The 13,776-nt window shown below is 41.9% G+C and overlaps 1 protein-coding gene across 6 annotated transcripts in view; it reads left to right on the top strand.

Annotated features, from left to right (window-relative positions):
• RIC8B (RIC8 guanine nucleotide exchange factor B) overlaps positions 1-7,705 on the top strand; it is a 103,419-nt gene extending 95,714 nt beyond the window's left edge. For 3 of the 6 annotated variants that reach the window (XR_002312087.2, XR_002312086.2, XR_002312085.2), the window contains one exon: positions 4,026-4,113. Coding sequence is in view for 2 of the 6 variants with exons in the window: in XM_020883546.2 (XP_020739205.2) it covers positions 4,026-4,137 (112 nt within the window). In the remaining 4 variants the exon portion in view is untranslated. Of the gene's footprint in view, positions 1-4,025 lie in introns of all 6 variants that reach the window. The other 3 variants (XM_020883546.2, XM_020883547.2, XR_011483036.1) reach the window with 2 other exon arrangements.
• The last annotated feature ends 6,071 nt before the right edge of the window (positions 7,706-13,776 follow it).

Genomic DNA, 13,776 nt, shown 5'->3' with positions numbered 1-13,776 from the left:
CTGTAAGTGATCCTCTCTCCTTCCATTCCCAAACAGGATGAGAAATCGCCTTTAAATAAATTTCAAATACAGTAAGGATGTATTGAACTGTCAAGCTAGGGAAAGCAGGGCTCTGCCTGTTAATCATCTCAAGCCTGTTGATCTGCTGTTCTGTAATTCCTTTAATATTGTTTAATGTGTGTGTGTTTTACCTTCTGAACTGACTAAAAGCTTCTTGAGGACAGGGACCATGTCTTTTATTTGCTTCTGCATATTCTTCCCCCACTTATTCTCAAAGAGTGCCCTAACAATCTTGTGGAAACCTTCCTTCCATAAGCACATAAAAGACAGGAAATGCCTCTCATGGGTTCCAACTACATCCCAGCCATTGCACTGTGTACTTCGTATGTATAATGACCTTTCACCCTCATGACAATTCAGTGAAATGGGTATTCCTATCCTAAGTCTATAGATAAGGAAACTGAAGTTCAGAGAGTTCAAGATCTTACTGCTCTAGAACCTAGGTCTGACTCCAAAACCTTTATATGCCTTTCACTGTACCACAATAACAACAACTAATATTTAGGACTCCTTTACAGTTCATAGAACTCTTTCATCTACACTATTATTGTTGCTGTTACTACTACCACTGCTAGTACTATAAACCCTTAAGTCATCACTGGGAAGTAGGTAGGTAGAGCTAGTATTATTATCCCCATTTCACAGATGGGAATACAGAGACTCAGAGACTTGCCCAAGATCACACAACTGGTAAGTGGAAGAGCGAGGACTTCAAACAGACTTCCTGACTCTAGACCTTTTTGTTCTTTCCAGTGTATCACATTGCTGCCTTAGTTTATTTGCATGAATGCATAATTATGTGGCCAGTTATCACTGACACCTCTCCTACAGGAGTGTCAGTAAGACAAGACATCCTATAGCATCCTATAGCCATGTGAGAAAGAAAATAATTCATATCCTCAGAGGAGCATCTATGTTAGTAGAGGGGTGATACATAAAATCCAAAAAATAAACCCTTGAGAAGAATAGTTCACAAGTCAGAATTAAAATATCAGCCCCTTTATTCTATAGATGAATTTTCATAATTTGGCCATAAAACTTTTGTAATGTTCTTAATTATTTCTATTATAAAATTGGATTAGGGAGTAGGGGTGAAACTTGTGGACTTTATTTGAAGATATTCCTTCTGGGTTTGGATGAGAAAGTACTGGCTACTTTGTGCAAGCTGGTAGCTAGCCCCAGTATCATTCTGTTACCAGAGAAATGCAGAAATATTAGGAGTGATGGCATGGCCCCCCAGATGTTCATTATTATCTTGGTAGAATTCATACAGTCTCATCTACTGATCCCATTCCACCCACCCATACCCTTCACCCCACCCCACCTTACTGTTCTGCAGTCACCAACCCCTTCAAACCTTTGAACTTTCTGATCCCTTAATGTTTCACCCCAGAAGGTTGTCTGCTTCTCCTTTTGTATTGATTATTAGTAAACAGTGTCCAGTATCACAAAGTCCTTCAGGACAACCAGAACTAGGAATTGTTACTAAAGTACAGATGTATAGTATGAACTGGTGCTAGAGAGAAGTTTCAGTGGAAGCAGATTGTTCTCTAGTTCCACTAAACATTTCTACCTGGTTGTCATGCAGAGTTCTTCACTGTCCTGAAAGATGTCAGTGTCTCCCCCCGCCCCCCAAAATCTGCTCCATCTGCTGTGCTCTTGCTCAAACGAATGGTCACCATCCACATGGTTATCTGAGCTGGGAACCATAGAGACAGTCTTCCTCACTCCCCTTTACCAACTCTGCCCTCCCAGTGGATGACAGCTGTACCTTGGAAGTGATGCCTTTTCTTCCCACAGCCACAGCCACAATCCAACTTTCCGTCTCTCACACGCACTGTTACAGTGACATCCTCGTGACTTGTCTTTCTGCCGCAGTTTCCCCTATTCCGATGTGTCTTTGCACTGCTGCCAGAGATTCTTCCCTATAAACCAACCCTGGCCGGGCATTCCTTACAGGCTAGGACCCAAGCTGCTTACTTTGACATTCAAGACACTTGACTCCCAGACCCCAGACTGCCCTTGCAGACTTACTTCCTGCTGCTCCTTCATTGAACCTCACCCTCCCCAAACACAGGGCCCTTTCCCGGCTTGAGAGCAGAGAAAGAAACTGACACAATCCAGAAAGGTCCACACAAACCACCACAAGTAGGTGGGACCATACAGAGCCCTCCACACACTCTGCCTTGCCGGGAAAGTCCTGTGCCATCTTTGCCTGGCATAGGACACTTCCCTGGAGGTGCCGCTCCCACCTTTTCCAGGCGATTAGATCGATGCTTCATCTCAGGAGCTGTGATTTCCTTTGTTCCTGGTCCTATTAGAGCGTTTACCCCATTATGTCCTAAGTTATTTTCTACGTGTATGTTTCACTCCCTGCTCGAGGGCAGCAGCTGTTCCTGGCCTTCCTTCTGTCCCCAGTATATGACACAGTTGTCAGCACATAGTTGTTGGACAGCTGAACTCAGAGTGTGTTCCTCCAGTGCAGTTAGAGCAGTTAATCCAGATGTGCAGAGCCCTGGACTGGGATTCAGGGACTATGTCCCAGGCCCAGCTTTGCCACTAGATATGTGACCTTGGGTAAGTCACTCAGTCTCCTTTATTAAACAAGGGAGTTGGACTAAATGATCTCTAAGGCCGCTTTAAGTTCTATGATTCTGACCCCATTTCTGGGATCACAAAACACACTTCCTACTTTATAAATATTTAGCAACCTCAATTTAACCAGTCAACCATCCATATTAATAGAGTCTTCAGACTCTCAGCAGTAGTCTTCTGGTAAGAGCTGCTTGATTAGGCTCCTGTTGGCTTATCCAGTGACCACTGAGCTGTCCTTCCCCTTCCCCAGAAGTTTCTCTGCACTTGTAACACTAGCCCACAGTTGTGTGGCTGGCCTTTCCCAGGAGGGAGCCCTTCTTTGTGCTGTCCAGAGGGACAACCACAAGGAAGCAGAGGGAGAGGAGACTTCATTATTTTCCTTCACTCTAGCTCCCACCAACATTATAATTGCTGCCATGTGGGTTCTTGTTGTAGACATGTTTTTAGGGGGCGATGCCCGTTTCTGTGAGAAATAAGTTTTAAGCAGCTCATGTGCCTCTTCAAGACTCCTTGTAAAGTACACTGCTGACTTTTTGGGGTGGGAGGAGGACTAGAGTTAGCAGCTCAACAGGTACATTCACCATAATCTCCATATAATAAATAAGAGCCCATGAAAAGATTAAATAAATCTTTCCTGATGCTTTTTGATTGGTTTAATCAATAATTAATCATCTTTAGATGAGGCTGTAACTTGTGGAGTAGATATAATTGGATTAGCTGAGGAGAGGCAGTTGGGGAGCTTTGAAGAGATTAAAATGGCTGTCAATCCCATAATTAAACTGCCACAAACAAAAGCAATGGTGTTTTGTTTTTTTTTTTAAAAAAGGAGGAGAGAAAGAAGGAAAGAAAAGGGAGGGAGAAAGTTGGGAAAGGCCAACTGATTTGAAATCAATAAGTATTTATGTGTCACTAGAGACTGGAGAGGGAAAAATCAAATGGCAGATTTATTCCATTAAATGAAATCCATCCATATCAAATAAGCCATTTAATTACATGGCTGGTCCACTGGGACAGGTGAAATTTTGGCAGCTTCAACTTCACTAAAACAAATCCACAAAAGGAAAAAAAGTTAATTATTAAAAACAGAAGAGACCTGCTCCTTGTCCTGAGCCCATTTAGACCTTGACTTTTCATACGTTTAATTGGCTTAGTAGGTTTGGCCTGTGTGAATGAAGTCTTTTATCTCCCTCTTTTTCTTTCCATACCCCTTTCATCTTTCCTGTTACAAACACACAGAGAGAGCTTGAGGAAAAATACTTTGGTTTTTAAAGACTTTTTTTTTTTTTAAAGGATGTGGATTTGGGTGGGGGGAGGGTGTGTGTGTGATGCTGGTGAATACTTTTTTCTCTCTCTTTTATCTCTTTTTCCAGAGAGGAGTTGCTTAAACCAATGGGACTAAAACCTGATGGGACAATAACGCCTTTGGAGGAAGCACTCAACCAGTACTCTGTCATCGAGGAGACCAGCTCTGACACAGACTGAAAGCGTCACCTGCTCAACTCTCCATATTGCTTTTATCAGCATCTTTTCTCTGTAGCTCCAGGGGAATCTTTTCTCTAAAACATTTATGCCCTTGCTTTGGCTAGAAACACATTAACTGGTTTACTCATTGAGAATCCAGCGTATCTAAGAAGTGATCCTGTGTTTTTGCGATATTGAGGCATTCATACAGAGCTGCAGTTAGATGGAGTTGCAGGGACTAGGAACAGGAAAAAAAATTCCATTCTGTCAAGATGGGACTGAAGGACTTCACTCTATAAAGCAGCCCTGGTTGAATCTGGCAGTTCTGTTTGCCAAGATTCTTAACAGAAGATTTAGCTGTGTCCTTCCTCTCACTTGTGTGAGCTGCCCTTTCTGAATCTCTCCAGAGACGGAGGCACATGAGAAGCAGAATGCGCTGCTGAAAGGGGCTGAGGCGAGTGACCCTTTAGATCAGGACTGAGTGAATGGAAGCCAAGCAGCTGCTCCGTAGGCCTAGCCCCACTTTTCACTTCATTTCAATTTTGTATAAATCCATAGAGACACACACGCGTGCGCGCACACACACACGCACACACACACAGCCCCAGACTTGCAAACTGATTACATCCAAAAAAGTTTGTCAGTTATCTAGAACTTCAGAATACATTTCTCCCTATAAAGTTACAAAGGATGGTTTAGTTCTGAGGCAGCTACCAATGCCTATTTATTCCCTAATAACCTGAACACTAGTACCATAGAACTGAACCCCCATCTGTATTGCTGCATGGGGAGCATGCATTCTGAGGTCTAACATAGGGGTGCCAGGAAAACACATCCTCCAACCCTGAAGAGGGAATGGGGATCCCTGGATACTGGGAGTTCTCTTGCGGCCTCTGCTGAGGGTGGAGGAGACAGCAGCACCCACTTGTACATATAGGTCATTCGTATGTCACATGTTTTAAGTTGGGGACTGTGTGTGCTTGTGTGTGTTCTACCTTTCTACCATATGTGATCAGTTTAATGGTAACTTTATTTATTTAAAAAAGAAACACAGATAGTTACTGTTAAACTGATTAAGGCTGTTTTTACTTTGGTAAAACAGATTGGTCATATGAAAAAGGAGAAAATGAATCATGCAATAGACAGTGGGCCTAGTTAATCAATGGCTAAAGTTGAAAAGGGGTTGGTTTCCTCTTATATATATATATGTATGTATGTATATACATATATATATACACATAATGTGCTTAACCACTGCCTTTTAAAACTTTAAATTAAATAAAACATTGGGGTTGATTCAATTTAGCCATCTGTGTGTGTTTCTTTATAAACAATACTATTTATTGTTTATTGGGGTAAACAATACTATTTCCCAGTTTATGCTTTTTTAAAGTGCTTTTACATCTATTATCTCAGTTGTAATAAATAGTTTTTCTAAGGATAAAGTACACAGAGTATTAGTGAAATGTCATTTATCCAGAAGTCACTTCTCTGGCAAAAAGTACAAATCAGGAATTCAGTTTTAAAAGACCTTTGAGCTGCCAAAAGAGATGTCAAAGTTTCTTACAATTTATTTCTACGTGAGAGCCTCAAGAATCTATCTCACTTTTTGCCTCTTTACTAAAATTTGCATATATTTCTAACATGTTTGGTTATCTTGACTTTCAAGTCCACCAAAAAAGAAAAATGGCAAAGGAGGAGGCTGTTGGATGGAAGGCAGACCTACTGAAAGCAGAAAAAATCCAACTGAAAACTGGATAGGAATGTGGGGAGAATGAGAACTACTTGAGGCATCATAAGTCTGGGACCATCTGTTTCCCAAAGGACATTCTAGTTGACCCAGAAAGTATCCGTACAATAGTATGGCCTGTAAACTAATTCTCATAATGATGACCTTGTGTTTCTTTTTTAAAAAGTTAAATCCAGAATACTCTATAAAAAGACCAGAAAGAACACAATACATTTTAGGATTTTCATCCAAAATAACAGGAATAGAAGTTATGGGCGACCGATGTTTTAACAGTAAATAAAGTGAAACTTGGTAATTCATAATTTCAGATTAAGTGAAAAAAAGTTTAGAAAAAAGAATTTTAAGTATTTTTGTTACTTCATTCTACAAATGCATTTTTAAGATATTTTTATAATTTCTGCAATCAAATAGCTTTGGCATGAGTGTCGCTTACCTAAATGAAGACATGTTTAATGAAATACCATCTTGCCAACTTTATGCAGAGTTAGTGTTTGAACAGTCTTGTTTAAGTTGCTGTGCTCCTCTGTTTTCAATGAGTTCTGTTTCATTTTGGATTCCTCTGTGCTGGGCACTAGGCTTTGTTTTGAAGAGAGAATTTGCAGAGGGAGAAGATGAAAGTGACTTCATCTTGCACATGGAAAGAGAACCAACATCTGTCGATTGCTTGCTCTGTGCTGGGCTTTTTATGTATCTTTATCTTGTGTATCCTCATCACATCTCATGTTAAAGATCATCTCTGGAAAGCACAGTAAGTTACCCAACATCACACAGCAAGTTAGACTCCAGCCCAGGCTGGCCTGACCCCCCGAACCTCACCTTCCCCTTTACATTGCCCACGGGGCCCTCCTGGTGCCTCCTTATGACTCTGGAATGCTGGGAGACTGGTAATTCTCGGGCCATTTTAAGCAATAATTATTTCAGCATAACTGGTTTAAAGAACTTATTAAGTAGGGAGGTGACCCAAATGAAGTTGAAGTATGAGCAGGAAACTTGCTCAGTTAGTACTGAATTTCAGATAAGGGCGTGGAATCCTTTAGGTCAGAGATTAGGGCTGCAGGTTCCCCAACGCCGCCCCCCTGCCCTGACCCCTCGGCATGTCCTGGCTCAGTGACCTGCAGGGGGGATGGTGAGAATACACTGCCCAGCTTCGCTCTGCAGGCCCCCGTGTCCACATCCGTCCCAATCTTTAAAACAGGGTATGGGGAAGAAAATGGCACCCCACTCCAGCATTCTTGCCTGGAAAATCCCACGGACGGAGGAGCCTTGTAGGCTACAGTCCATGGTGTCGCAGAGAGTCGGACACGACTGAGCGACTTCACTATGGGGAAGAAAGTTCGAACATAAGGCGCTTGAGCTGCTGCTTTAGAGTAACAATCAGCAAATACCTGAGGCCCTTTCAAGCCCCTTTCACACACCCACTGGTCCTGAGAGGTGGACAGGATGGACCTTACTGTCCCTCCTTTGTAAACAAAGATGTGGGCAGAGGTGGTATAAGTATGCAACCTCCCCTCACAACCATCAGTCTTGCTGCCTCCCAGTACTAGATGTCTCTTATGTTGACTTCCCTTCCCCCTTGGATTTTAAAAATAAATGTTTCATCATGGAAAGTCTGGAGAATACAGAAAATTACTAAAGTTAATCATTCACCCCACAACCCACCACCTGAGATAGTCTCTGTTAATGTTTCAGTGTATTTCTGTCCTGTGTTTTTTCTATGCGTATATAATTTATTTTACTACTAGATTGGGATCATGCTGTATTTACAGATTTGTATCCTGCTTTCTTCTTTAACATACTGTAAGCATTTTCCCATGTCAATAAATATTCTTCAAAAATTAATGGCTATATGATATTCCATTATATGCATTGTGGTAAACAGTAGTAATTGCTTACCCAGTATTATTCTTCCTTACTAATGGAGGAGACATCATGACCTATCCCTCCTCCCCCCCAAAATCAGTCCCTGCTGCCTTTCTGGGAGGCAGCGTGGGCCTTGTCAGCACTGCAGATCTGCAGGAAAGGGGAATGGGCACCAGGAAGAGCAGACTAGCTCTGCCATACACAGCCCAGCAGGAGCCTTGGTGGCACAGATCATGACACAGCTAGATTAAGTACCTACCTAGATGATTCTATAATTTTTGTTAAGGAGAGGCATTTGAAAAGGGCTGAGTATCTAGCTGACTTTAAGAAGTCTGCATGTGATAAAAAAAAAAAAAAAAAAAGATGTCAATCATGTTTACGATGGTGTGATCCAGTTACTGACATTACATTTTTTTGGAGCTATTTTTCACTGCAATAGCAGAAGTGAAAGAGGGGCTACCCAGGGATGGGGAGAGACATGTTATTCTTTCAAGAAAAGTGAAGGGACACCTGTCAAAACTAGTGGGTATGTGATGAACACAATATGGAGAAGGAACAAATGAATGGTATTCTAGGGACAAGTTATATGGGTGAGGGAGGCAGGAGGGAGAGATTTCTGACAACTGCCCTAAGTGAGAAGATTCAAGGAAACAGGTTTCTAGAGAGGATGTGACTGACACACTGCCGAGTCCCAGCACCCAGTCTTCAAGAAGACTCAGAACAGCCTTTTCTGAATGGAGGGATGGGGAGATTAAGCCTCAGTTCCTGAATCATGCATTGTACACAGTGAACCAACATTCCTGTGCATATAGAATGGTGTTAGCTACATAGCATCCTTGACAGAGAGGAAAAAATTGTCACTCCAGTCCAGAGTTCAGTGGTTCAGATGAACCCTGGTTGAGAGAGGCTGTCTTTAAAGATCAAAATAATTCTCTGAGGCTTCTGGAGTCCATTTTGTGTTTTCCTTTAACGTAACACAGGGAAGATCCTGGGCACTAATCTCCAGCTCTACTATATCCAGGTCTCACAGACTTGTACCTTTTCTGCACTGAACATAATTATAGCTGTAATACTTCCTGAATAATTACTGTGCCAGTTCAGTTCAGTTCAGTCGCTCAGTCATGTCCAACTCTTTGCGACCCCATGAATCACAGCACGCCAGGCCTCCCTGTCCATCACCAACTCCCGGAGTTTACTCAAACTCATGCCCATCGAGTGGGTGATGCCATCCAGCCATCTCATCCTCTGCTGTCCCCTTCTCCTCCTGCCCCCAATCCCTCCCAGCATCAGGGTCTTTTCCAATGAGTCAACTCTTCGCATAAGGGGGCCAAAGTTTCAGCTTCAGCATCAGTCCTTCCAATGAACACCCAGGACTTATCTCCTTCAGGATGGACTGGTTGGATCTCCTTGCAGTCCAAGGGACTCTCAAGAGTCTTCTCCAACACCTCAGTTCAAAAGCATCAATTTTTTGGCGCTTAGCTTTCTTCGTAGTCCAACTCTCACATCCATACGTGACCACTGGAAAAACGATAGCCTTGACTAGAAGGACTGTGCCAGACACTGTGCTAAATACTTTATGTGCACTTCCTAATTTCATCTTCATGACCATCTTGTGAGGTAAGTACTATTAGAATAATTCCCACTTTCCAGGTGAGAATAATAAGGCATAAAGATGTTAGGTACTATGTGTAAGGCACACAGACAATAAGTAGCAAAATTTGAACTCAAACCTACATGATAGCTGTGTAAATACTATGCTATATGTTGCTTCTGCAATCAGAAAAAATGCAATGAAGTCTTATTTGAAAGAAATAAATTTCAGAAGAGATTGAAATAGGAAAAACAATTGGAAAATAACACATTTTTCCTCACTCCATTTCCAGATCCCCCCACTGCATACAATACCATAGCCCTACTAGCCTCAAAGAAAGGCCCATACTCAGAAGCACACCAATCCACATCGGTGTGTCCAGTAAACATTCACTGAGCATTTACCATGTACCAGGCACAACTGAAGTGACTTAGCACGCACAGGCACTGTTCAAGGTGCTTGGGGACACAAACACAACTGAAAGTCCCTGTCCCCAAAGTGCCCATAGTGTGAGAAATCCATAACCAAAACCTGGGCAAAGTGCTCCAGGGTGCCAGCAGGAAAGTAGGGTTGAGTAACAGTTTCATAAGTGACATTTGAGCTAAGCATGAGTTCGCCATGTGGAGGAGAGAAAAAAACTGTTCCCACCAAAAGAACTGGCCCCAACAAAAGCTCGTGTGTTTGATGTGTTTATAGAACACAAGCAGCTGAGTAGGACTGAAGTAAAGGCATCCCACATCTCAAGACGGCACACGTGAGTAGCAGCATTTCAGGCGAGGAAAGGACAAACGAGAAGGATCATGCTGGCCTCCCTATGAAAACTGGAGTGGAGAAGGGACAGGAAGTAAGAAAAGACCAGATAGAAGGCTGCTGCATCTATACATGACAGGTAAGCAGGGCCTGAACTGGAGTAGTGGCAGGTATAAAAAAGAGGGGATGGAGTCAGGAAATACCTAGACATTGGAATAAACACAATTTGGCACTGTGGAAAGGCAAGAAAGAGCTCACTTAAACTCAGGTAGGAATGACTTTGGGGAAAAGAATAGTCTAAAACACTGGCTCGACAAACCTGTGAGCTAAGCAACTTTGGGTTTGGGAACAGGAGGGTGGTGCTAAGAAGTATTTCAAGTAATTTGCAGATCTGTAGGGTCTCTGAGCCGGAGAAGGCAATGGCACCCCACTCCAGTACTCTTGCCTGGAAAATCCCATGGGCAGAGGAGCCTGGTAGGCCGCAGTCCATGGGGTCGCTAAGAGTCAGACACGACTGAGCGACTTCAGTTTCACTTTTCACTTTCATGCACTAGAGAAGGAAATGGCAACCCACTCCAGTGCTCTTGCCTGGAGAATCCCAGGGACGGAGGAGCTTGGTGGGCTGCCGTCTATGGGGTCGCGCAGAGTCGGACACGACTGAAGCGACTTAGCAGCAGCAGCAGCAGCAGCAGGGTCTCCGAGCATCATTTACACATTGAATGAAAAATGTTTTGGATATCAAGTACAGCTATTTTACAAATACTATATCACATGTTGATGTGATAAGAGTTCATTGATAAGCATTACTCAATTTATAATATCCTTTTGACCATCTGTATTTCTGTCAAAATATATTAATGATAAGTAGCTATCATGTGTGGAAAGAAGATCCACAAAGTTCAGGTTTTAAAAAAAAAAAACACCCAGAACCTCGAAATTGGAAAGACTTAGCTCTTGGTAACAAGTATCAGAAACTCAAATTGAACTATCTTGGTCATGAAAGCATACCAGGATCTCTCTTATAAGGGAAGGAGATGAACAATCGAGTTGTGCAAAGATGGAGACATCACAGGGGTCGCAGTTACCCAAGTCTTGCTGTATTACAGGGGGAAGATAGAGGAACTTATTAAATCCTTTTATCCACAATGAGTTATGACTTTCAAAACTATTATTTTGTCTTTAAAGTTAAAAAAAAAAACTAAACCATTTTTCTTGCTTTTTTCTTTTCTGCTCTAATGATTCCCTCCTCCTCCACCCCTCTATCTCAAGACAGATGATAAGCTCACCAGGAATAAAGTCATGTACTCAGTAAACAGAAATACATGTTGATAGATGTAGAACACTACTATTTCATTCTACCCAAAATGAACATTCCTGAAACTAAAATTTTTTTACTGTTTTAATGTCTGTGGTTTTTAATGTCTGTGGTTATAAGAGTTACTACCATGGTATTAAATGAATCTATTTTCATACCAAAGGTACATTAAGCAATAGAAATTAATGAAGTAAATTTTATACTAAAATTTTATGTGAACCATAAAAGGTCACCAGTCGTAAAAATGAAAGAAAGGAAAAGGGAAAAAAGCAAGAGAGAAAACCTATACAGGTCAAAGAATGTGGTCATGTCATACATTTTCAAGCATGTACATGCAAGAAGAAATTAAAAGTAATTCCAAATAGAGACACTTCTGGTTAAACAAGGCAGTCTGAACACATGCATTTACCTTGACAACCTCCTAAACCTATTAAAATAGCAGTAAATTGGATGTTTTGGAGTAAAGCTTAACCTCAGTAAGACAATGAAAATGAGAAGATGACAGCTGAAAAGAGCCATCAGCAAAATTTTGGAAACTAAAAACTTTGGAAATTTTAGATGAGCCAGAAATATTTGATGTAGGAAGAAGATAGAAGATGTGGAAAGATTAAAGCCTACAAGAGACAAGGGAAGTCAAAAGCAAGATGACACAGCTTATACCAGCTGATAAGAGCAGACTGTTAAATGCTTAGGAATTTTTACAAGCTGATTAAAATTGTTCATTATTTAAAATTATATAAATTTTAATTAAATAAGATATTAAAAACAAAGTTAATAAATGCTCAGAACTCCAGATACATGGATGGGGTTTGAAACAGGCAACCAGGTTCCTCTGCCCCAGCTGCCTTGGCACACATAACCAGGTGATTCCCGTTTTACCTCCCCAAGATACACCAGGAATTTTCCCTCGGAAGAAGTTACATCAAAGGGCTCCGCACCTAAGGACTCAGGCACAGAAGATAACTGAGTACCTTACTGAAAACAGAAGGATCAGATAGAAGATCTCCTTCCCCCCGTCAACTCCAAGAGCACTCGAAGCTAGTACCCTTATGGCTGGGAAAATGGCCCAAAAGAAGGATCTGAAGAGAATGAAAGATAGGGCTCTTCCAAAGCAATGGCCAGATACTGATCTTCTCACACTCAGGGAGGTCACCATTCTCTCAGTCATTCACAAGACATGCACTGAATACATGCTAATGTCCCAGGCCTGCTTCAGGTACACATAAGTGAACAAAATAAAGACCTTGATCTTAAGGCATTTTAATTCTGGATAAAGACAGACAATAGATAATAGTGTATCAGTGAACCTAATAAAGCACACAATCCCTGACGCCATGTCAGGTGGCAGTAATACCTATGGAAACTAAAGCAGAGTTAGGTCCAGATAGAAGTTTTATTAAAAGGTGTCAGTGAAGGCATGTCTGATAAAGTGTTATTTGAGCAGAGACCTGAAAGTAGTGAAGAAATAAGCAGTGTGAACATCTAGCAGATATTCTCTCTAGGCAGTGGGAACAGCAAGTAAGTGCAAAGACCTCAGAGCAATAATACCGATATGACTGGGGAACTACAAGGTGTCCAGTGCAGCTGTAGGAAGAAATGTAAAGAGCGGTCAGAGATTCCTGGGGTCGGGAAGATCCCCTGGAGAGGGAATGGCTTCCCACTCCAGAATATCAATATTTAAAAAATCTACCCCCTAACCAATTTCTACCCTCTTGGGGGCATGCTTACCCATGTTAAGAATACACAGGAGACATCATAGCAACTCATTTTTTGAGCCACCTTACATACAGTATCCCAACATCCACTGAAATAGTACTAGTCCCTGCCGAAGTACTCTGCAGAAGACTGAACTGAGGCTGGCTTCCCTGATAGCTCAGTTGGTAAAGAATCTGCTCAATGCAGGAGACCCTGGTTTGATTCCTGGGTTGGGAAGATCCCCTGGAGAAGGGATAGGCTACCCAATCCAGTATTCTTGGTCTTCCCCTTGTGGCTCAGCTGGTAAAGAATCCACCTGCAATGTGGGAAACCTGGATTCGATCCCTGGGTTGGGAAAAACCCCTGAAGAAGGGAAAGGATACCCACTCCAGTATTTGGGCCGGGAGAAGTCCATGGACTGTATAGTCCATGGGATCGCAGAGTCAGACACAACTGAGCGACTTTCACTCTCATATGAAAAATAGAGACCTTGGCTCTCTATTCTGTTTCATTAATCTACGGGTCTGTTTTTGTACCAATACTACACTGCAGCTTTGTAATATAGTCTGAAGTATGGGAGGGTTATAGCTCCAGCTTTGTTCTTTTTGTCTCAGGACTGCTTTGGCAATTTGGGGTCTTTGGCAATTCCATATAAATTTTAGGATTATTTGTTCCAGTTCTGTGAAAAATGGCATGATT

The sequence above is a fragment of the Odocoileus virginianus genome, chromosome 23 (assembly GCF_023699985.2).
Source record: "Odocoileus virginianus isolate 20LAN1187 ecotype Illinois chromosome 23, Ovbor_1.2, whole genome shotgun sequence".
NCBI lineage: Eukaryota > Metazoa > Chordata > Mammalia > Artiodactyla > Cervidae > Odocoileus > Odocoileus virginianus.
This window is presented reverse-complemented; position numbering and strand designations above follow the sequence as displayed.